This window comes from Pseudorca crassidens, chromosome 17, assembly GCF_039906515.1.
Source record: "Pseudorca crassidens isolate mPseCra1 chromosome 17, mPseCra1.hap1, whole genome shotgun sequence".
Taxonomy (NCBI): Eukaryota; Metazoa; Chordata; class Mammalia; order Artiodactyla; family Delphinidae; genus Pseudorca; species Pseudorca crassidens.
Genome location: NC_090312.1, coordinates 82908397 through 82931996, shown reverse-complemented (window position 1 = coordinate 82931996; position 23600 = coordinate 82908397). Strand labels below are relative to the sequence as shown.

Genomic DNA, 23600 nt, shown 5'->3' with positions numbered 1-23600 from the left:
TTAAACAACGAACTCTTTTCAGATTTTTATTCTTGTTGAAAGCCTCCCTAAGATATCTTAAGACACTTTCTTACCCCGGTAAGTACAGTAATTTCTGGAAGGATTACTCATGCCCCCGAGTTGCAGGTTGGACCCCAGCCCCCTGCCCTTTACACGGAGGCGGATGACGGGGGGGTGACGGACTGTGATGCCTCAGGCACCCCCTCGCTGGAGACTTCTCTTCCAAGTTAAGTCCTTATCTTCACCTTCTTTGGTTATCAGTCTCACTTCCCCTCAAAGGGGTTTTAGGAAAATGGGTTTTCTTTAAGGTGTCAGTTCCTTGGATTCTAAGTTATAGGTTTGGCCACGTTTAGAGAGACACCTGGCTAACGGGAACGTAATAGAGATGATATGTTATTAAATATCCCAAACATGCACTGCACCATGCATTGGAAATCACGGCAATAAAGGAAAGAAGAGGGTTTCCTCCTTCTTTTCTCCAACCTTGTGATTAAAACAACGTATTTCCTTTAACCTGGATAATAGATTTATGACATTTAACTTTAGAAATCAGTTTCTGTTCATTGTATTTCCTTCCGTTGAACGTCCTCTCCAGAAATTCTGTGCAACAAGTAGTTCCAAGAAAATCATGACCATTAAAGGGAACTTTAGTCTCAAGAAAAAAAGAAAAATTGGAAAGAAAACTACTAAGTATTAAATATTTAACTGACATAAAGACTTTAGTGCATGAAATAACATAGAAGAAAGAAGAGACAGCCATCTAAATCTGTAAGTCGCAAAATATTCTCACGTCAATTAAATATTGTTATTAAATCTATAGCTTACCGATTATAGAACTCATAAAATGTTTAGTATTTTAAAACTTACAAGAAAATACCAAATGCTAAGGTTTTGAATGAAGGAACAAATTACGTAAAACAAAATAAAAAGAGAAAACTAAATTAAAATTTTATTACAAAACTTAAGCCAACTGGGAGGCAGCAAGAAGACCATGAAAGGACAGTGGGATGTGTCTCTAATATAATTGAGAGCCTTGAATTCACTTGTGCCTCTAAGGAGTCACACAGGAAAGCCATTTCAGAGGCTGGAATATATCTTCCTCATTAGAGGAGAGGGGCCGGGACTGGCGTAAAACACTTTGCCAACGCAGGACACAATTACCAATATTAGTAGATGCAACTGCAGGCAGATCAGATTAAAGATAATAGTGATAAAAGAAAAGAGCAGAGAAAATCCAATGGTCACGATTTAGACGGGCTCACGAGAGCCTTCTCAGCACCACCTGTAACCTGAATTGTGCTGGAGAAAAGGCTGGAAATGCTAATACGGCACGTGATTAACGGTGGGTCTGGGGTTATAAATTGCTTTTTTAATGGTGAAGACAGAGTATCGTAAGAAGATGAGAATGTCAGTATCAATTTTTATTAGTGTCAGGAACAATACGCAGTATATTTAAATCAGCTTCATTTGTATTAGTATTTGTATAGGTAGTAGCTCTGGAAGCAATAACACGGCCAATGCATTCTAAAAAGAAGAAGTAAATAAAGTTGCCAATGTTCTCCACAAAAGACCCATAACTTTTACACTGAGGAAAATATGCCACATTTCCTGAGATACTCAGAATTCAGGTGCACAAAAATGCTGGGTTCTGGACCACAACAAAGCTGCAGAATCAACTGGAGGAACAGTTGTAGCAAATGGATGAAGTTGGACAGAATTAAAAACACGCTAAAAATAAACCTTGCATATGAATCAGAATTTTTTCCCAAGATTTATGTAGAATGGCATTTAGGGTCCATATCTGGGTCAACTTAAACCATTTAAGAAACAACTCGAGACCTATTTAGCCTAAGCATGATCCGGCTGTTGAAAATAAGTAATTATCAGATTAGCAATAATCAGTAATTTTTATAAACTTACTGTTAGTAAAGAAAAATAGGTGAATTCATTTTGTTTATGATTTTCCAGCAATTATCACCAGCTTTCTGAATTGGTCTAATGACAAATTAAAGGTAAAGTTAAATATCTGACAAAAAGTTTTTTTAGAGAATTAGGAGACTAGGAAATGCTATTTTTAATTAAAATGTATTTTTTTTTTGAATTTCAGAAAAATAGGCTTTGAAAAATAAACCATAAGGGTTAAACTGCAGAATTTTAAGAATCCAGGTTCCGAGGACATCAACAATGGACCGTGGTTTTGATTTATATTCTAGACAATTAGTATTAACTGTGCATGACAGAAAGCTCAGCCTGGTGGGTGAGAAGCTGGCTCGAGTCAGAAGTCTGGATTCCTTACTAGTTGTTTAATCTTAGGCTATTTATGTAAACTGTTCATTTTCACTTTCTTCATCTGAGAATTGGAAGTATCATAGTTTCTACCTTCTAAGGTTCTTGGAGGACTGATGAGACAGATTGCTCCAGGACCCTCAGGACTTCTGGCTCTCAATAAATATTAGTTTTATTGTAATTACTGATGCTAATAAAGTGCTTAAACAGTAACTTCTATTTCTCCAGGAGGGTCATATTAAACATTTTTCCTCTCAAAGTTGCTTCTCTCTGCTAATGTCTTCTCTTTCTCTATGAATTATATATTTCTCCTTAATCCAAAGCACACAAAGTATTCATTCCTTCAAATTTCTCTTTTTCTTTTCAAGTTATTCTTCAAGACACATTACTCTAAAGGACTCTTCCCTCCTCTGAATAGTTTGATTCCCTAAAAAGACTCCAACTGGAAACACAATTCTTCAGCTGTGGGATGCCTGAGGAACCCACTCTGGGAGGCACACGTGGCAGGCTCCTGGAGCCTTGAGCATTTTCAACTTCTCTCCATCATTCTACAAGGACATCAAGTCTCCAAACAAATAGGAATTGTTAACGAGGGCAGATGTAAAAAGCAAGAATGTAAGGCAGCCAGACACTCCGGCCATTTAATCCTGTCCCGATGTGTGGGTGTATCTGTGTTCTGCTCTCATAAAAGTAGTTTAAAATGTAATATTTTCAACGATACAATCGACAACATATGCAGGGCCATGGATTTCCTACAAACACATCTCCACAGAGAAGTGCACCGGCCTGAAAGCTTGCACCCAATTCTGACAGATCCAGTTCCACTAAGCTGCTGAACCGAAACTTGCAGAATGAAGGTACTAAGCTAGCCCTCCAGAGGAAATCACAGAGCACAGTGGCCTGGAAAACAACTGTGGAAATCATAAATGCATACACCGCAAATGTCAAGGTGTGCCAAACACTGTTACACATCCAGACACTGTTACACACGCTCCAGTTTTCACACATTTCCCAGAGGAACACATAGACCATCGCTGTTTCCAGAAAGGTGGATTAGACCCTGAGTCTGGGACTTTCTGGGCTTGCAAACCTAGAGAGGAGACAAGGGTTTCCTCTTTCTCCTGCAGCATTTCACTACAAAACAGCATCAGGACAGAAAATGTATTGGCAGCATGCGTTTCTTTAAATATGCACTTAAAAAAACCCAACAGCTATACCTTGCAAAGACTCTGTGAAAGAAAACCCACTTGGAGTTTATTCTGCAAAACCTAGTCAGGTGGAATTTCCAGAGCATTGCCTGAGGCGCACAGCACAGTATCTAAGGCGGAAGTGCTCAGATCCCCCCCAAACACCACCATCTCATTATCCTCAAATGTCTACTGTCAAAAATTCACGTGATTATCTGATAGGATTATCTAAATTTTTTCAAAAATTGAAGTATAGTTGATTCACAATGCTGTGTTAGTTTCAGGTATACAGCACAATAATTCAGATATATATATATATATACACACACACACACACACACACCATATACATACTTTTCTTATTCTTTTCCATTATAGAGCTATTACAAAATATTGAGTACAGTTCCCTGTGCTAAACAGTAGGTCCTTGTTGATGATCTATTTTATACATAGTAGTGTGTATTTGTTCATCCCAAACTCCTAATTTATCCCTCCTCCCCCTTCCCTTTTGGTAACCATTAGTTTTCTATGTCTGTGGTTCTATTTCTGTTTTGTAAATAAGTTTGTTTGTATCAGTCAAGACATGGAAGCAACCTAAGTGTCCATCAACAGAGGAATGGATAAAGAAGATGTGGTACGTAGATACAATGGAATATTACTCAGCCATAAAAAAGAATGAAATGATGCCATTTGCAGCCACATGGATGGACCTAGAGATGATCACACTGAGTGAAGTAAGCCCGGCAGAGAAAGACATATCATATGATATCACTTATATGTGGAATCTAAAAAAGAATTATCTAATTATTAAAAAGAAACATGGAGCATTCTGGACTTGGGTTATTCCTCACTCATGTTCTCGGATGAGCTCAGTTCCTTACTTCCATCAGCACGAAAACAAACCACACACGGGTGTGTGCACAGAGGCAGCGCACCCTCCAAGGAGGAAGTGGAGATTTTCCCACATTACAGAACAGCGTTTTTGTGTTTTGTTATCAAAATATTAGCTTGAATTGTTTCGGATCGACAATCAGTAGTTTTTCCCTTTCTCGGTTTCTTTGGTGTAGAGACAGAGGCCAAGTGAAATAGGCCTGTTGGCTTATTCCTCACAGTAAAATGAGGATCCAGGCTTGAAAGGTACAAAACATTCTAATAATTAAAGTTGATCAATCTTAGAAAAAAGTAAAGTAGGGCAACCCTTACCTGAGCTCCTGGATTAGAGAATCCATTGGTGCTATTGACAAAAAGAAAGAAAGAAAAGGAAAATCAGTTTATAATTTTGAAAACTGTATGACAGAAACCTTTTACCGTCTAGAGATGACGACCAATGTATGATTAGTGCAGACCCCACTCAGTTTCCCTCTGGGCCAATTCATCTTTTCTGGTTCTGGTTCTTTGGAAACAAGAGGACAGGTGACCATGGCCCAGAACAGTGCCTCAGGTGACCCTGGGACTTCACAGTCATGGATTGGACTTCCAAATACCTGTCTTTAGAGATTCATTGAAGAAGTACAGGACTTGAACTATTTTTTAAATCAATTTTACTGTCTCTAGGAAAAATTTCAAAAGAATCCTGTTTACATTTTTATTGACATTAAACAAGCATTTAAATAAAACTGGCGAAGTTTTATTAGTAAATATCCTAAGATTCTGTTCCACAAATTTCATTCCTGTAGAAAGAGAAGTTTTAGTCACATTAATTTCAACATCCTATTAAAAGTAAGCTATTTAGAGAAAAAAAGAGCTTTGATTTTTCTGAGATGATGGGAACGAAAGAAGTTCATGTTTATGAATACCTGCCTACACCAGGATACGCAGCATACTGAGAGAGGCAACAGGTGGTTTTAAAGATGACTCATGCTGCACGAGAAAAAGTTGTCTTCAGTTCTCAAAGAACATTTTGGCTCTATTTAAGGGTGTATATGTATGTGCCAAAAGGATTCAAAGTCCAAAAAGAATGGCAACTTAAAATACTCACATTTTAGAAGTATGATAGAGTTCTGTGCTTTCAGAAGTCAGAATAAGAGATTCCAATAATCCAAATACAGTTCCTAGAATGCTGACGTTTATGGCAGACATGAGCCTATGCTAAATAGTGATAAAACTGTCCTTGTTTTAAAAACATGTATCCCATGGAGAAGTCTGCTGCATAAAAATGTGATATTTCCAAAACTGCATTCCAAATACTAGGATATATGATGTAATTACTTTTAAAGTAACTTAAACTAAACCTGGAAAACAGAACACTGTAAAACTTCAGTTGGGGTAGAGAAAAGTCCCATGTCTCGTACAGCGTGATTCTGCATTTTGGTTATCATGGCTGATGATAACGAGGGTTGTATTTTAACTGAAAAAAAAAAATCATCCTGGAATTTTTTAAAAAATGGGGGATTCTGGACTTGACTGAAACAGGAATTATAAACAAAGCTAATGAAAGCGTTGAATCTGGTTAGACATCTTCAACTTACATCTCTGAACGCTTACAAACGACTGCCTGATCACTGTCGAACCCCACCTTTCCTCAGCAAGACCAACGGGAGAGGGTCAGGTGGGGAACAGCTACCCAGCTTCCTTCCAGAGGCCAGGCTAAACCTTCCATTTAGAATGAAGGGTCACACAAATACAGCTAATTATAATAAAAGTTATTTTCCTTAAGGGGTATTATTGCCAGTCAATCCTGTTTTCCAGATGTTTGGATCATCAAGGGCCTGTCTATATTTCAATATTACATTACCATCTGTTGGTTACAGAAAGAGAGGGATAACTGACAAGTTAAACCTTTCAGACGTTACTTCGCAGAGCTGCTGGAAATTCCCAGCAGGGACAGTCCAAAAGCAAACGTCGTCATTTTACCTGAACTAAGTTTAGACTGGAAGCCACTAAACGGATAACATAAAAATCAAAATCTGCTTTGGCAATAAACGAACAATTCGGTCTTTTCCCTTGGACGTTAAAGTCACGTCAATGATTTGAGGTCTCCGTGAAGTGTTCTTCCCTTGCTGACCATTATGCTACTTCGCACGAGGTTTAAATCTACTCATGATTGCATTTTGTAAAAATTAGCATCCTACATCGTTTGGACTATTCTGAGTCTTCTACTCCTGGTTCATAGTATTTAGTCTCTCAATGCCATGATCCAATGTCCTGGCTTGGTTTAAAAACGGAAGCCCTGAGGAAGTTGTAATTCTTCTGACTACACGTCAGGGACTGAGCATGGAACGCCCACATTTCATGGTGTGGTGAGCACGGTGTCGTGGAATCTGCTTGCTAACTCACCCTTGGTTCCTTTCGCACGGGTACGCAGCGTTTTATCTTCAGCCTCTGCGTCCATCTGTAACGTAAGCACAGAGTCCTGAGGTCACCGCTTTGACGTTGGTCAAAATACGAACACATGTCACTAGAAGTTCTGAAGGTCGTTATGAAAAGCAGAGTAGCCTTTCATGCTCTTGAACAGCATCTGACTCTGAAGAGAGAGAGCTGTGACTGCCTCACACCCCATGAGTTCTGGAAACACTTCTATAGATGCTGGAACCAGACGGAAGGGACAAGGGGGCAGATGTCCTTGCCCACAAGTGTTTGCTAGTGATTCAAACACTTCCGGCATGACAAAGATAGAAAGAGGGATGGTCTGATTAACAGTGATTGTGAAAGAGACAAAACCTCAAATGCCAAACCAAAAGGTTTCAGATTAATTTACTAAACCAGATTCCTTTGCATTTCTAGAAACTTTCTGCTACATGCCTCTTTCTAAGTTAGGAAAAATAATTCCCACTGTAAAAATCCAACGTGAACACAAAACCCTGAAATGCCCTCATTGTAAAATACCCCTGGAAATGTTTACGATCAACAATGGCATGCATTTACTCCCATAATTCCAGAATAAATGCGGGTTATAATCGTCCAAATCCATAAGGAAAGTAAAATTTGAGTGTTGTGTCTGTCAAATTCCCTAAAACAGCATTACTGATGATTTTAAATATAATGAAGCTAATTATCAAAGGGATGCCAAGACATAAAGAACTTGTTTTTGTCCACACGGAGATAGAGTCTGACTTGACTACACCCAACCATTCCACTAGGAACCTCTAAGCATCTCGTAGTTTAATTCACTTTTGCACTTTATCAGAAGGAATTCTTAAGTAGAAAGAAGTTGTTCTGCTTGTTGAAAATCAGAAGCAGGCCGAAGGCGCTCTCCACGGCTCATCCTTAAATCCCGACGCCGGCGGGGGTGCGGTGTGACTGCAATGAGAATGGGAGACGCATCTCTGCTCTCCCAGGCTGAGTTGTCATGGAAAGCACTGACCTGCCATAGACTTATAATAGGGGAGCAGGTGTGGCAATGATGGACTTTAATTTCCTTTAATAAACCTTTTATGTGCCACACTTTTACTGCCATTCGACGCTCTCCAAGGTCCTGCACATAATAGGTTCATTACTTTTGATTACTATAGTCTATTGAGACAAACAACTCCAGAACACACTATATATTATGTTCAGTTAAACCAATATAGACTATTTATCCAACGTGCATTTTTTCACCTGCAACACTACAGACAAAATTAATGACAGCTCTTGTAAGCTAAAACTATTAAAACCACCAGCACCCTTTTGTCATCATTTCATAATAAACACCACACCAATCGCTGAACTGTTTTTCAAATTAGCCAACAAAAGTGTCCACTGCTTTTTTGAACAGCCATTGCTTTAGTCTAAGTAAAACGGTCCATTGTTAACGAATATTTTCAAACTACATGATAAGAGAAAACAACAGGAAAACAGAGGAGATTTTTTTTCCTCCTGTAGATTTCCCTTCTTTTAAAACCACACAGACTTATGATAGATGTGACACTGCCTGGGATTAACGTGGCTTGGTTTACACAGGACGGTGGGCACTGCGCTGTGAACGCCTCCTCCGTGAGGGTCTCTGCTGCATATCCAGTGGCTCAGTTCACGCAAACTCCCTTCTGTGTGCTAAGCGAGTCACTTGCTTAGGAGAAACCAGTAGCTTGAGGGTTAAAATGGGCAAACCATCACCTATTTCTGAGGGAGCTCCTCCCGTGGGAGAGCATCATCTCAACTCGGGTCTGCAGTTACACTGCGTGCAGGTGCTCTGAGAGCTCCCCCCACCACTCTGGACGTCCCCATACTCCCCCGCCCCAAAACACAGGTGAAGGTTGAACTCCACGCGTTTCTTTACAGAAACACAGTGTGCAGAGCGCCAGCAGGCATACAGAAATGTCAGAAAACTGCTTAAACGTAACCTTCTTCATAACGGCTCCAAGACTCGTGCTATTTCACAATTCAGCTGTTCGAGGACCTGAGCGGACTGCCGCCGCCCTGTGCAGCCACCTCCCTGTTAAAGTCATCGGAAGGGAGACATAAATATTCATGGGCCTCTGCTTGAAGGGGCCTGGAGTGCCAGCCTCACGCTTGCATTTCGTGGAGCTATTGGCCTCTTGCTGGTGGAGCACATACATCCCACACAAGCCTTGTAAGAACTGGCAACTCATCCATGAAGCTCAGCGTTCATTTTAACTTGCGGGCCAGGCTGCAGGTGTGGGATGGATCAGGCCCCAACATACAATCCATCCCTTTCACCTCCTCTCTCCTGTTCACACCTGAAGGACCGTGGCTGTTACTAAGTTCAGGGTCTAGTCCTGTCTTGCAGCTCTTTGGAAATGAGAACATCAGACACCTGGAGCATACGTGCTTTTCTTTGGGGGGCAACAATCATGAGAAAGCTCGCTCTCTGGTAGATCTCAGCTTAAAAATAAGCCTTTGTTCTCAAACACCTGACACGTGGGAGCAGGAATCTCTCAATATTCTCTGTATGGATTATTCTCATGGACTTTAATAAATTGCCAATGGGAAGACTTAATTTTTGTAAAATCGAACCTCAGATGCAGTGGGTACCACGTTCCGGTGATGGTTCATTCAAGGGGAAAGAAGTTCTACCTCACTGCTTGTGCTGAGACCCAGGGGGCGTGCGGCGGGGCAGGGGGACGGCCACCCCTTCAAGCCCTCCACGTTACAGAAGAGGCCACGGGCACGTACGATTCAGGACATTGATCTAACGAACATGGCCTGTATCTTGAAAACTCTACTTCCTGTTGGGAACATGGGGTTTTTTTTCTATTGGAAAAGGACACTCGACCATCTTTACTACCAAAGTCCCAAATTCTATCGACAAGCCTGCAACTGATTTTGTGAAACTTGATGAATCATTTCTTTTCCCAAAACAGAGCTTTGATTTTCTAAAAAGCTGTCCTTCTCCTCACTTCTTAGGACCTTCCTCTCCATCCCACTGTTTATGGATGGGAACAAGACATTTTCTCACATTCCTGTCACGGGTTCCTCCTGGCTTTGACAATCTACTCAATCGAGATAAAACAGTAAAGGCAAGTTTTGCCACTCTTATTTTTCCTGAAACTAAGAAAAGTTCTTTTAACCTATAATTATGGATATGTTATGTATAGTGTTTATGTAGAAAGGGAAAAAAGTGTTCCTGCTTGCTATCTATTTCATAATAAAGCCGTGAAAAAAAAATTTTAAGACTTTCTTCCCCAGTTCTCTGGGGAGAGGAGTTAATACAAGAAGAGGCAAGAGGGAAAGAAACTTATAAAATAAAGAAGGCAAAGAAACAAAACTTGGGGGAAGGATACGCCAGCACCAACAACGGAGATAAGCAGATAGGCGACAAAGAAGAAAAATGACCATAAAATAAATGTTCATTACTTAGTTGCATTTGGAAAGCCTTCATTTACCATCGTCACATATTTACAGACCTACATACAGGTGTGCACAGTAATTCCCTAGTGACATGGACCTGACCACCTTTTCCTCCTGGTGCTTAGTTAGTTACATGAGGGGCAATCAGGAGATCTTCCTTCTGCACTGCTCCAAGGCACAGATCTGGTGCCTTCTTTTGGGCTGAAGAGGGACCCCTGGAACTGCTGATTTGTGGAAGGGAGAGATTCAAGGAGCAGGACACCAAATTGATAAACTCAATTTTGCTTTCATTCATACAAGCAAATTATGGGTATGTGAGGAGATTTAGTTCCCTCTGATTTTATTTTTCACTCAAAAATCCCATTTTAACCTAATGGTTAAACAAACAAAATTATTTGTCAACAAAAACAACCTCCAAGTAAATATTTAGTCACTTCTTAAGATTCGGGGAAAACAAATCTCTCGGTAATGCTTACGTTTTATTTCTCCTTTCAACAGAACCCTGGACAGTGACGTCCTCAATATTTATAAGCAGTCTTGAGTTTCTTAATATTAGTAGAAAGGCCATGGTGATCATAATGTTTTGAGGACAGTTTCTCAAAATCCTTATACAATTAATTGTCATGCTGTTTAGTGACATATAATTTCATGCGGGTAGCTACTTTCAATTTGAGAAGTCCTTCACATACATTCGACTTGCAATAAGTCCCACTTTTAACAAGATTTCATTGTGTTCCTCTCCTGAGAGCTGGGAACTGACAAAGCAGTTTTGTCTGTTGTGCCTCATGACTTGTGAGCTGTCCCTTCAATCTCAGGAAACTCACGGCAACGGTGAGAGGAAGTTAGTTCTGTGCCTGCCCAGAGGAGGTCCAGGGGTCCTCCCCACGAGGAGCACCTTATCCTCAGCGGATGCTTTCTTTACAAAATCATCTTTTAAAAAACGACAAAGAGAAACTCAGGAAGTTGGAAAAGGCTAAACCCAGAAAATGGAGCAGCTAAATGATGCCAGTACCTTGGGATGAAACTTGGCCAGATTGAAGAACAAAGAACCCTACACCGAGTGCCCTTTCTTTTGATGATTCTGGCATTATTTTGTTTTAAACATAGCTTTGGATCAGCCCAAAATGGCAGCAAAAGATGTTTCCCTGTTATACAAGAAAAAGATGGGGAAAATGAGTTGTGAGCCTAAAAGAATACTTGACTCATTGATAAGAATACCAAGGTTGAATGTTCAAGCATTTTTTTCTCTGTTCTTACCCTTTTATTGTTTTCCTGGCTCTCCTTTCACACATTTATTGATTCCTCAGGAAGAGTAATTCAGAAAGTAAAACGTAAAAACATTTAAATGAATAAATTCAGGAGCTTTGACATCACCCTTGATACCACGTTAATAATTTTCTGAACCTTTTCTGAATGCTTTATCCTAAATGCAATGAAAATTTTCTGAATCCTCTATTTAAGGCACAGGATCCCTGATGTCAGCTCTCTGTTCCTGTCCGTCTCTATTTGTACTGCCGTTGATTCTGCATAAAAAGCTGAAGAATTGAATGGTGGTACTGTTTACACCGGTAACCCGTCTCATGTCCCCTGATCCCTCCCAGCCTGGCAAACACCACACCTAATGGAAAAGCAGGTTCAGCGCTCTCTCAGACGAAGCACAGCTGTCTGGAAAGAGCTCTCCCCGAAGGCCAAGGGCATGCACATCCGCAACAGAGGAGACGCTTTTCAAGGGGAATTTCTAGAGTCAAGTGGAAATGCCCAGCAATGAAGGAAACCTTGGGCCTGGGAGAGCTTGGGTGGCTTTAGGAGGAGGCTGAGGTGTGTTGATTCCTGCTTCTGATTTCTGAGTTCCTGCAGCTCCTGTGTGTAGACTAACCCTCTAACTTTGCACAGCTGGCCACGTGACCATGAACCAACGCCATACGTCTGTGTCCTTTTGCCTAACGACTCCAGCAAATAGTTCTATTACTCCCTTAGGTGGACAGCGTGTGCCAGCGATTTCTATTAGTCGCCGAACCACGGCCTCTGAGTCACAGCTTTGTGATCTAAGGGGGCAGCCGCCAGCTTTGTGTTTTCGGAGACTTAAATTTTTTTAATATTCCCTGTTTAAAGATAGCTCAGTGTAAGGAACACCCTAAATGGGCCTTAAATTGTTTTTTTTCTTGCTGATATTTTGAGAAGCATGTGTTGAAAAATGTTAGAAAACAAGCTCCTTCCTACAGGGATAGGTTATTCTAAATAGAATTTCTCCCAAGGACAACCCAATTCCTTACTTTTTAGTGTCCGTAGGAGTGAACTCTAGATGTCAGGTACAGTGCTTTTAAAAACATGCTTTAAAAATATCTCACTTATTTACTCTTAATCCTCAAGTAAACTGATTTCAAATACAACTGAATTAAAATTGGAATTTTACAACATTTTAATGCTGAATCCTTCTCTAAGGGCAAACACGTTTAAACAAGTAACACATACCAATCAACATGCTAAGGGGTTTGTAGGTACGGAGAACGTCACCTGTTTAATATTTTAAAGGATTAACGTGACCGTACTTCTGACAAAAATCATAATTCTAAATTGGGCGTTAAGAGTAAATTTCTGTCAAAGCAAATGGGCAGAGATAAAGTGCTGTTGTAGAGGCGAGCCTTATATAAATGCTTTGGTCGGACTCATTTTATTTCAATATATTCTACTCTTTAATAAAAACGTTGCCTTACCTCTCTCTTTCTCCAGGTAACTTGTACGCTAACTTGGTTTTCCTTCCTCTCTCAGAGTGACTGAATACCTTTGTCTGCTTTAGTGAGAAATCCTGCAATTCATTCTATTAAGATAAAAAGTAAGAGAAGGCATATAAGGCAGAACAAATAAAAAGAAGAGCAATAATGAACAGTGAAGTGCACAATCAACAATCAGCTATAACTCCGGTGGACTACGCTACAAACAGAATGAAAATCTCACACTAACACATCAATGGGAAAACGATGTTTAGCTTTTTTACGGTAAGCCAAATTAATTTTTGTTTTTCTTACCAAACAAAAATTGGTAAGAAAATTTTCTTACCAAACAAGAACTGGTAATTTCTCTCTCTCTCTCTCTCTCTCTATATATATATATATATAATTTATGTTATGCCTTCAATTTACTAGGAAAATTGGATAATAGGGACTCTCAGTATCATTATTGTCATTTTTACTTTTAACCACCAGAAGAAAAAGTTCAGACACGGTCCGGCACGTGCTATACTCAAGAAGTCACAAAAGACAAGATTCCAAAGGCATCTGTATTTAGGGCGCTGTTGAATGAGGCTGTCTTAAAAGGCTACTAACGCTTTTTGCCAATGTTTTAACCTGCTTCCTGTGGAAACAATTTGCACGTGGCTTCCTCGCTTTCACAGGCCTGTGTCACCTCTGTTTGGTCCCAGGGATGGAACAGAATCTGTCTTCAGTCCACTTGGCCCTTGAGAGAATACTCTGAAACTCTGTAACACACTCAGCCTGATAAGAGAGTGGCTATTGGTACAAACACTATACGTATACTATCTATATTAAGGCACATTTACAATGGTTCACCGTCAGTTCTGACATACTAGAACCCAAGTCACCAACCTTCCTGGCAGAAGATTTCTCTCGTCCGTGTTTTACCCTTTGCAGTAGGTTGGTGTGCCCAGCTTTTTAACCATGGATTTCTGTGTTACTTGAAAGCTTTGACCGGACATTAAGCAGATGCTTCTTCAACTCACCTCAGCAACTCGAGTTCCTGGGGAGTAATGGGGATAAAACCCTCAAGAGACAGAGCAGATTATCGCACGGGATGTAAGGACTGAAAAGTAGCACAGGACTCGGGAGTTCTTAGTTTGTTTGATTGCAACTAAAAAAAAAAAAAAAAAAGAGCTTTCTCTACAAACGTGTTTGGCTTCTTCTCCTTCACCCTCGGTCCACCTGCCTGTCCCCTTTGTTTGCCACACTCTAACCTAAGACAAAAGATCCCGGAAAACACTGGTGGGCAGAGCTCTTTCTAAATCCTGAAAGTAATGGCTTTTTGTCTACACCCTATCGTGTTGTGTGTTTATTAGCAATACATTTTCCATTTATTTTCTCAAAGATTGCCAATAAAGAACTGAATCACATAAGGGAGTAGCTGTAAACCCTCTGAGTTCCCTAATGTCAAACTCATTAGCATCCGAATAAGCACACAGCAGCACATCATCTGCACAATTGCAATTTTTTACTACTTTTAATAGCGCTTCTCAAAGGGCTCATTTTCAACTTTCTTCAGTGGTTAGTTGGTTCTCAGGGGAAAAGTAGCTTCCTGACGCTCGCGGCTTCCACTCAACAACCCGGCCGTTTGCTGTCAGATGCATCAGCCCTCTGCCCTAACCCCATCTGCTGTCTCTCCCCTCCCCGGGGATGAGAGTTAAGGCAGCACAGCTGAGATCCACGTGGAGCCGTGCACAGAGGGCGCCGACAACATATAAGTTTAGAAATATGATTTGACACAAACGGGCTGGGAAGTCCAAGTGCACCAAAATACGGATGGGAAAGAGGGGCCCGCGGACGCTCGCCGTTCCAGGCGTCCATCATTCGTGACTCCACCCACCGCCTCTTGGAAACACACCCTTGGCGGATACCAAAAGGAATCTTCCACTGCAATCGGTTCCCTCCATTCCCTGCTTGTGTCCTGTTATTATATCAAAGAGATACCTTAAAAAAACCCATTTTTATTCATTGCCATCTTTAATCTCTTTGATGACCTTAAACCATGTTGTAAAACTTAAGGACTTCCGAAAATTTTCATAGGAGATACACATGTTGGAATACAGTTAACCTAAGGCTTGGCATCTTGACCAAGCACCCCCCACTTGTAACTGAGTTAGTTCTATACCCCGCCTACCAGGATGGACACTTTTCCATTGAAGCCCATCTCTTCATGAAACAGCAATCTTAAAAGGTAAAACTATATGACACCCAAGGTGTCGGGAATGGGCTACACAGTCCTTCAGTGTGTGCTCTAAGTAAGACATGGCTTCCCTCATTAAATGGAGTCATCACAGAGTCCTCCATTTGTCTGCTCTGCCACATGCCAATAATAGTGGATGGAGTCCTAAATTTACAGCTGCTTCAGGGCTAAGTACTTGCTTCGGAAAAAGACGGTTCTTTAAACCTATAATATAATGTAATGAATCTGCAGTGTTATTTTTTAAAAAGGGTATATCAGATTATATTTTATTGGTGGCGGTGGTGGTGGCGGTGGGGTGACCTAAAGTGATAGGATGCAACCGTCAATTGTGTCCTTAAAGCAGAGAACCATAGATCTACTTACGATTCAAAGAAAACTCTGTATTTAAAAAAAATCCTCCAAACTAAACTCAAAGTGAAAAGTCTGGTGAAAAGGCAAGTCAGTTGAATACGAAATGTCGTAGCACTGGTAGCCCTGTGATATAACTACTATTTTGGGAATTTGCTTACCAATAGAACCAGTTGGGATGCAAAGTGCATGGCAGGCTCCTCTCAGAAGTTTGGGATGCTAATTCAAGCTCCAAACACCACTCTCAGATTTAGTTTCCTGCCAAGTAAAACGAAAACAGGAGAACGCCAGCATGGTAACCTCAGCACTGCGGACCCTCGAGGTCCTGTCTCCTAACCTCTAACACTTTTAACCTCTCAGTCACTAACTCCGGGATCTTCACCAATTGTTCATTAGCTGACATGCTGAAAGAGGGGGATTATTCCTGCTTGATTTTTTCTTCTAATGGGAAGGCAAGTCCTTTATAGTTCTAAGTTTCCAGCATTATTTTTATATTAATCCCCATGATAATTTTAGTGAGAGTCAAATTTCGTATAAATCTGCCTGGACAATCGAATTCTTTGTCTTTCCATTTGCCATGTTGTGCCATTAAATTTCTAATGAAAATTTAAGCCCCTTATTTTGATGTTTCTAGTCAATGAGCTATAGAATTGCCTCTCCTATCATAGCAAGAGATTATATATTGAGAAACGGATGCACACAATTTACGTTAGCCTACTGCCATTTTATATTTATGCCGTCAAAGATGACTCTCTTCTTCTTCGCTTTCCAGGTTGATATTAGGGGGTTAGGCTTCATTGGCTGGGGGCAAATGAAGAGAAGTGGTGAGTTTCTTTTACGTCGTTTCAGGCAAAGAAATATACTGTTGATTGGCCACAAGCTTTACTTTGACCATCAGCCCAGAATGAGGCTCCTGGTCAATGTAGGAGTAGAAGGAAGAACTTCACCAAAACTGGAACAGCTCCGCAGGAAAAACAGCTCCCACTGCAAAGTGGGGTGGTGGTATCCCTTACTTTTAGGGGGTATGTTTTGGATTTTAAGTCGTTGCATTTTCAACAAGACTAATTCTTTGATATCAGCAACCAGATTGCTTTTCATGATCCATTCTGAACGTTTTTTGCTTCCCCAAGTGATCACTGAAGTTCAAATACAAACAAAACTTCTTGCTATGCAGTAGAGTTTGTTATTTTACAAGAAGAGGAGAAATAAGATTTGTCAATGTACAAAGTTTCCATGGACGGATTTAATTGATTTTTACTGGTTTGCCTGGCATTTTGAAATCTCTGCCCCATGGAGTCTTTCAAGGAATTGAAGTACAAGGAACGCTATGGCAACCCTGATCTTCTCTAGAAAATGTGAGCTTTTGCTTTGCAAATTGCTGTAGTCATACAGAGCATCAAAATAACTTCTGGTTTCCACTGAGATGGATAAGAAGTCATCTGATCCTTGTACTAGCAGGCATTATATTATTTGTGTTTGTCCTTCCATCACCTGTAAAAATAAAACACAGGCCTCTTCTCCTTAAACAACTCGGAAGCAAAGCCAGTAACTTGTGCAAGACCCCTATTTTTTTCCCTGCGAGAGGATTTAACTTTCACCTGATTTAAGTCACAAAATAGCCCTCAAAGCTACTTAAAGCCTTGCTGCAATTAACATAGCTGAATTCAGATGCCATTCATGACCGATAATTCCAACACCTTGTGGGGAGAAAAAGTTGCATGCTGTAAACATTATAAACATATTCAAATAAGCTTAACACAATCTGCCATGCTTATTTCTGCCTAGATCATGGACCAGCGAAATGGTTAATGCAAATGGATTTATAATTTGCTTTGGGGGGCCAGTTTCTTCTCCTTATTTATTAGCCCAGCTGATGGGGCAGATTTGATGAGGCACTTCTGGAATAATTGAGTCATCACACAAAGAAGGCTGCTAGCATTCAGAGTGGTTTTATCAGCAGCGAGCAGCCCTGATTACTGACAATTACACTCTGATCCAGTGATGGAGGAGAAGCGCCAACGAGCGGGAAATGTCCGTGTTTCTATCCAGGAATAATTTCTACATTCATTTTACATGCTAAGTGTTTCCTATCTCTGCATAATAAACTGTAAACAGGAATCGATGGCACAATGTCCCTTAATATTTCCTGGTAATGAAGACACAAATGTACAGTGAGTGCTGATAAATATAGATGAAACATAAGCTATTCTCCTAGTCTGTATTGTTACCTTTAAAACAAATGCATCTTTCTGGTAAAAACATAATCAGAGCTGATGCAAAAAAATGACAGAAGATTGAAACTGTCCTTGTAACTACACAGAAACTTTGGAAAAGTCCTCTTAATCACGGCTGCGTTAAAGGCTCCCGGGCTGAAGGTGAGACGCTAGGAACAACGTCATTCTGCTTCTCCACAGTCAACGGTGAAGAACTCCTTGGGTTACACGCATCAGAGGACACGGCCACAGTGACTGTCTTTAGCACGCAGAGCCCATCTCAGTGAAGCTGGCACGAGGGGGGCTTCACCAGAGCGGCTTCCCGTTTCCCCTTCATCAGGCCTCTCGACAGAATGGTGATCGTGAATGACCAAGTTAGACCTGAGATGGCAGGATCTGCCTTGGAGGGCAAGGCAGTGCTCTCTCCTGCGTGGCTTTTAAACCACTTGTTTACGGCATGGTTCTTAACAAACACTGTGAGCAAAAATGCATCTCACGGAGATCGTCTCATGAAACCAGCTTCCCCTCTGACTCAGAACCTAGCTGGGAACGCCCAGGGAAAGGGAATGTGAGGACTTCTTACCGTGCTGCTATAGATTTTAGCGGGAAAACTTTATTTCCTGTAATAGCAACTTTATTTCCTGTAATTTCCGCTTTTAAAAAGGTGTAAAGCCCTGCGTAATGAACCTGCTTGGGTCTGTTTTCTTAATCTTTTCTCTAAAGCCCCTTCCTGGCTTCCAAAGAAATAAAAGTTATCCTCTGTTCTCCTGTGTAACTATGGAAACTCTGTTTTATCAAACTCACCACTTAACTTCAAGGCTTGTGTTGCAAGTAAATGTGCTATTTTGAGCAAATCTATACTAAACAACCCTATAATGTCAAAACATTTTTAATAAAGTTCAAAGAGCACTTGTTGATTCAAAAATGAGGTTTTTTATTATGTAAAGGGAGTTTTCTCTATTTAAGCTGTTTTATTATATAGATTGTTATACAATATGCTTGATATCCTAAGACATTTTCTATTTTCCTTGCCCGTTTTTAAGAGGTTTTTTAGAATTTTTTTTCAATAAGTGTGCTGCTTTTCCCAACAGGAACTCTTCGTTTTGCATTAAAATCTCCACCATATTCTGTAAAATTGAATTAAGATAAAAGAATAGAGTCATTTATCTTTATTGTCTGACTAGGAAATATGGGATGGGAGAATCTAACGAAATTTACAAAGAAATGACCTGATTCTCAAACACTGAAGTCAATGGGCACTGGATTTTTGCAGAACGATTTTTGGATTTTGTTCTCATTATAGTGTTTAATTTAATATGGATTCTGTTAATATCAATCTCTTTGTCCTAAACACTTATTATTGGGTCAATACACATTTATTGAGAACTGATCTAGGGAACTCCATGTTAGTCTCAGGCATCAAAAGATATAGAAAGCACAGCTCCTGTCCTCACGGTACAAAACAGAAAACTGAGGATTCCAGTAGGATGTGGAAAGTATGAAAACAGTTGCTTCCATGTCCTGGCTATTATAGACAGTGCTGCAGTGAACATTGGGGTGCATGTATCCTTTCGGGATATGTTTTTCTCCAGATACATGCCCAGGAGTGGGATTTCAGGGTCATACGGTAGCTCTATTTTCAGTTTTTTAAGGAACTTCCATGCTCTTCTCCATAGTGGCTGCACCAGTTGACATTCCCACCAACAGCGTAGGAGGGCTCCCTTTTCTCCACAACCTCTCCAGGATTTACTGTTTGTAGACTTTTGGATGATGGCCATTCTGACTGGTGCGAGCTGATACCTCATTGTAGTTTTGATCTGCATTTCTCTAATAATAAGGATCTACTGTAGAGCACCGGGAACTCTGCTCAATGTTATGTGGCAGCCTTGGGAGAGAATGGGTACATGTATATGCAGCTGAGTCCTTTGCTGTGCACCTGAAACTACCAAACATTGTTAATTGGCTAGACTCCAATATAAAATAAGAAGTTTTTTTTAAAAAAAAAACCCTAAATTCTCAAGTAAAAAAAAAAAAAAGAAAGTATGATAACGGAAGAGGCAGAAGCAGCGATGGGAGTGCAGCCTGGAAACGCTTCCCGAAATGATGAATCCTGAAGAATGCATCCTGAGAGATTCAGAGACTTTGGCTAAAATAAATAAACGTCCCCAAAGACCAGTTGAAAAAAAATACAAACAGTCGAAATCATACTTGGCTTGGTGAAACAATGTATTAAAGCCATACTTTTGTATAGTTACACGAGGGTCCAAGGAGACCAGCTGGTCAAATGACAGAGCTAAAATTCAATGTTTAGAATATGTTGATGTCATTTGTAACTTCCAAAGGAACTTTTCCCTTCGGTATCAGAGCTGAAAAATCTGTCTGTTGAAACGCAATTTGTCATCCATGCTGTGCTGCAAGTGGCCGCGCCTCACAGAATTCTGTGTCCCGGTCCTGTTCTGACGGCACCTCCACCTGGATTCATAGGTGCTGCCTGACGCCACGCTGACTCAAGGTCGCTTTATCATCCCAGCGCCAGTAAAGCTCACAGACCTGAGGGGCTGTGTAGTGTTGACCTTTCATTGCAACATGATGTTGTGGCCAAAGGAGGTGCTCAATATGTTATTACTGAATTCAATTAAAATAAGCCAAAGATAATACTCTTCAGATGCTTGAGATATTATCCTATTAATTGTATTCAAAACATAACTTCCCAGCACAACACCTGGAACTTACAGATTCTGTCTGCTTGATAACAATGCCCGGTAAGCAGAATTCACGATGTTGTCTTCCCTTGTGTTAGAAAGTCAGCTCCCAAAACACAAAGGGGAGCAAGCATGGATTGTAACAGATTTTATGGTCAGATTTCTTCCCCAATGTCTACTTTCATCTAATTTGCATGAAAAATGACAGCATGTGATTTAAATCAGTCCCTTTGTGGGGATAAAAGCCAAAGGTAAAATAGAAATATTCTTATTTTTCCAAATTTGGCAAGAAAACCATTTAGGAAGATCTCCAACTCACTTAAACTCCGTCCAGTTTCCAGTTTCTGTATCTCACTTTTTTTTCTCAAAATTTGTCAGTATGGCCAGTGTCCTAACTACTATGCACTTACATTTTATCTTAAACAATGTACGTCCACATACTCTAAATGGATGACTTTTCTATTGGAGATAAAAATGGAACCACAAGGAAAGACAAAAGTCATCCTTTTTTTGTTTTTTTTTTTTTGCGGTACGCGGGCCTCTCACTGCTGTGGCCTCTCCCATTGCGGAGCACAGGCTCCGGACGCGCAGGCTCGGCGGCCATGACTCACGGGCCCAGCCGCTCCGCGGCATGTGGGATCTTCCCGGACCGGGGCACGAACCCGTGTCCCCTGCATCGGCAGGCGGACTCTCAACCACTGCGCCACCAGGGAAGCCCCATCCATTATTTTTTATCAAGATAGTAAAATGACATGGTATTTTCTAAATAAGTTGAGCTCACCTTGACTGAACTCTTGCCCCGTGAAAGACACTCATACGCACCATCATGCACTCTTTTCCTGTCATCATCCCGTGCCTATAGGGAGACTCTATCCATTTCACAATGAAGAAAGGGAACAAAGTCAGCGTCCCCACGCTAGCACCGGGCTCTGCGTGACAGCGCTGTGGTTCTAGGCGCCAGGCTCCTCATACACTACGACGGTCAGATCAATTTTCTCTCTGCATCAGAGAGGTCGCCTTTCCCACGGACGTTCCATTCCTCTCACCCGAGCACAGTGAAACACAGATGTACTCACCACCCCAATAAAGCAGGTACTGCTTTGTACCTTGGAGGATACAGGCATCATGTTTACAAAAATATCACATGGAGAACATTTTTGGTGTGGGCAGGGTGTTGCGATGCAGAAGACAGAAATCTCAGAGTTACTGAAATAACCATCATTACAATCTACAGATTCCAATTCCTAAAAACGACTTATCAGTCTTGGCCTCTCAAGAAATTTTTCTTCTCTTCATTCAAACACAAGAAATTCTTCATAGGATTTATACTGTCAGCTGTAAAATACGTCCCATCTATAGGTTGGCTTATCTTCTGTATTAGTTTCCTGTTGCTGCTGTAACAAAAGTCCTCAAACTGTGTGGCTTAAAACAGCACAAATAAGTCAGTATCTTACACCTCTGGGGGTCCGGAGTCTGGGACGGTCTCACCAGCCTGAAATCAAGTCAGGCTGAGCTCTTTACGGGAGGCTGCAGGTCAGAATTCCTTACTGTCATAGGACTGAGGTCCCTGTTTTTTCAGTGGCCATTCTCAGCATCTCAAAGCCACTGCATTCTGGGGCCCAAGATCCCTTCCTCCTTCTTCAAATGGTTGGTGGAATTGAGTCCTTCTCAGGCTGCATCTGCATGACTCATTCATCTGCTTCTCTCTGAAAGTCGCTGGGATTAGCTGGGCCCACCTGGGTAATCCAGGAGAATCTCCTCATCTCTAGACTCGCAATTTAATCAACTCCCTCTGCGTGTAACGCAACGTATTCATAGGTTTCAGGAATTAAGACACAGATGCTTTGGGGGCTGCCATTATGCTACCCACCACATTCTTCAGCCACATATGTAAATCCTGACTGTGTTAAAGTATTAATACTCCTCATATGAGACAAGTGAAGTCATAAATCAAGATGAACAGGTATACACACTTCTCAAAAAAAAAATACACAATTGTAACTCAAATGACCAGGATGAGACCAACACTAACAAAATCAGGCATCTTCGGCTGTCCCCTAAAACCAAGTTCCTTAAATTCTCAAGCTTTAGAAGGCCACTGAAAAGTTAGGGATACTTCTCTTTTGGGGGGGAAAGTTTATTTCTAAATAGTCTTCACTTACCTTCCCTAGTGTCCACTGGATTTGAACTGGAGAGTTTCCATTGCTACTGACGAGAAGCATCATCAGAGGGAAAATGGAAAGAAAAAGAGAAACTTAATTAAATGGTAATTATCTACAGCTTATTAACTGTATAAAACAATCTTTTCAAGTAATTTACATACTGACTATGGGAGAATGGATCAGGGCACAAACCAATCTTCAATAGTTCAATAATATTCATTTGAAAGAACTCCCCCTCAACAAGAAAAACAGGTGTCTACTGTGATCAGAAAATGCTTTTTAGATTTGAGTCCTTTTGTCTACAAGTACATTTGAGAACCTTTTCTGGGGACACACCTGAGAGTGAAAGTGAATTATCAATGACAGTCTTTTTTTTTTTTTTTTTCTTAAAAAAAAAAAAGAATCAGTGGTTTAACACTAATTTCTAATCAGATCCTACAGAAAGGAACAGCCCGCACGGCAGCTGTACTTTTCCCAGGGTTAATTACCTTTCACTGCTCTCTGCTAATGAGTCAGCTGTCCCTGTCAGAGCACAGCCCTGCTTCATCTGGAGGCCTCGCTGTGGACAAACAGCTAGTGACAGTCCTATTTACATATGGGGGTGTTTGTTGTGCAAAAGATTTCCAAAGCCTTTTTTAAAAAAAAGATCCCTTCATTTTCACGTGTTTCCACGCTAAAAATATTCTTACAAATAAGATTTTACTTGGTCAACTATTCTTTTCTGCCCAGGCCACTGGCTTCACCACGAGAAGATGGAAAATGCCGAGTCCTGGAAAGAGGCAAACTTCACGGCCTCCACAGAAAGCTTTGTCTTACTGATTCCTCAGCATTGTAACAACGACCCTGTGGGGATGAGGCGGGACTCGAAAGTTTGCAACCTCCTTCCCTGGTAAAAAGACTTTCTAAAAAGATGCATTCCAGAAAATTAAATCCGAGGGTAGAAAATAAGATAGAAAGACACAAACACATCTTGGATTTATTTGTACATGAAAAGTGAATTAGAAAATTGAGTTTTCAAAA

The 23600-nt window shown here is 40.7% G+C and overlaps 1 protein-coding gene across 5 annotated transcripts in view; it reads right to left on the bottom strand.

Moving 5' to 3' along the window:
* The window catches only part of ST18 (ST18 C2H2C-type zinc finger transcription factor), a 126320-nt gene that overhangs the window by 89423 nt on the left and 13297 nt on the right, over positions 1-23600 (bottom strand). For 4 of the 5 annotated variants that reach the window (XM_067712343.1, XM_067712347.1, XM_067712346.1 and 1 more), the window contains exons 1-4: positions 13939-13955; positions 12917-13020; positions 6750-6804; positions 4677-4707 (exon numbers count right to left, since the gene is read on the bottom strand). In XM_067712343.1, coding sequence (XP_067568444.1) covers positions 4677-4707; positions 6750-6804 — 86 coding nt within the window. In that variant the 5' untranslated portion in view covers positions 12917-13020; positions 13939-13955. Of the gene's footprint in view, positions 1-4676; positions 4708-6749; positions 6805-12916; positions 13021-13938; positions 13956-22580; positions 22624-23600 lie in introns of those variants that run through there. The other variant, XM_067712344.1, reaches the window with a different exon arrangement.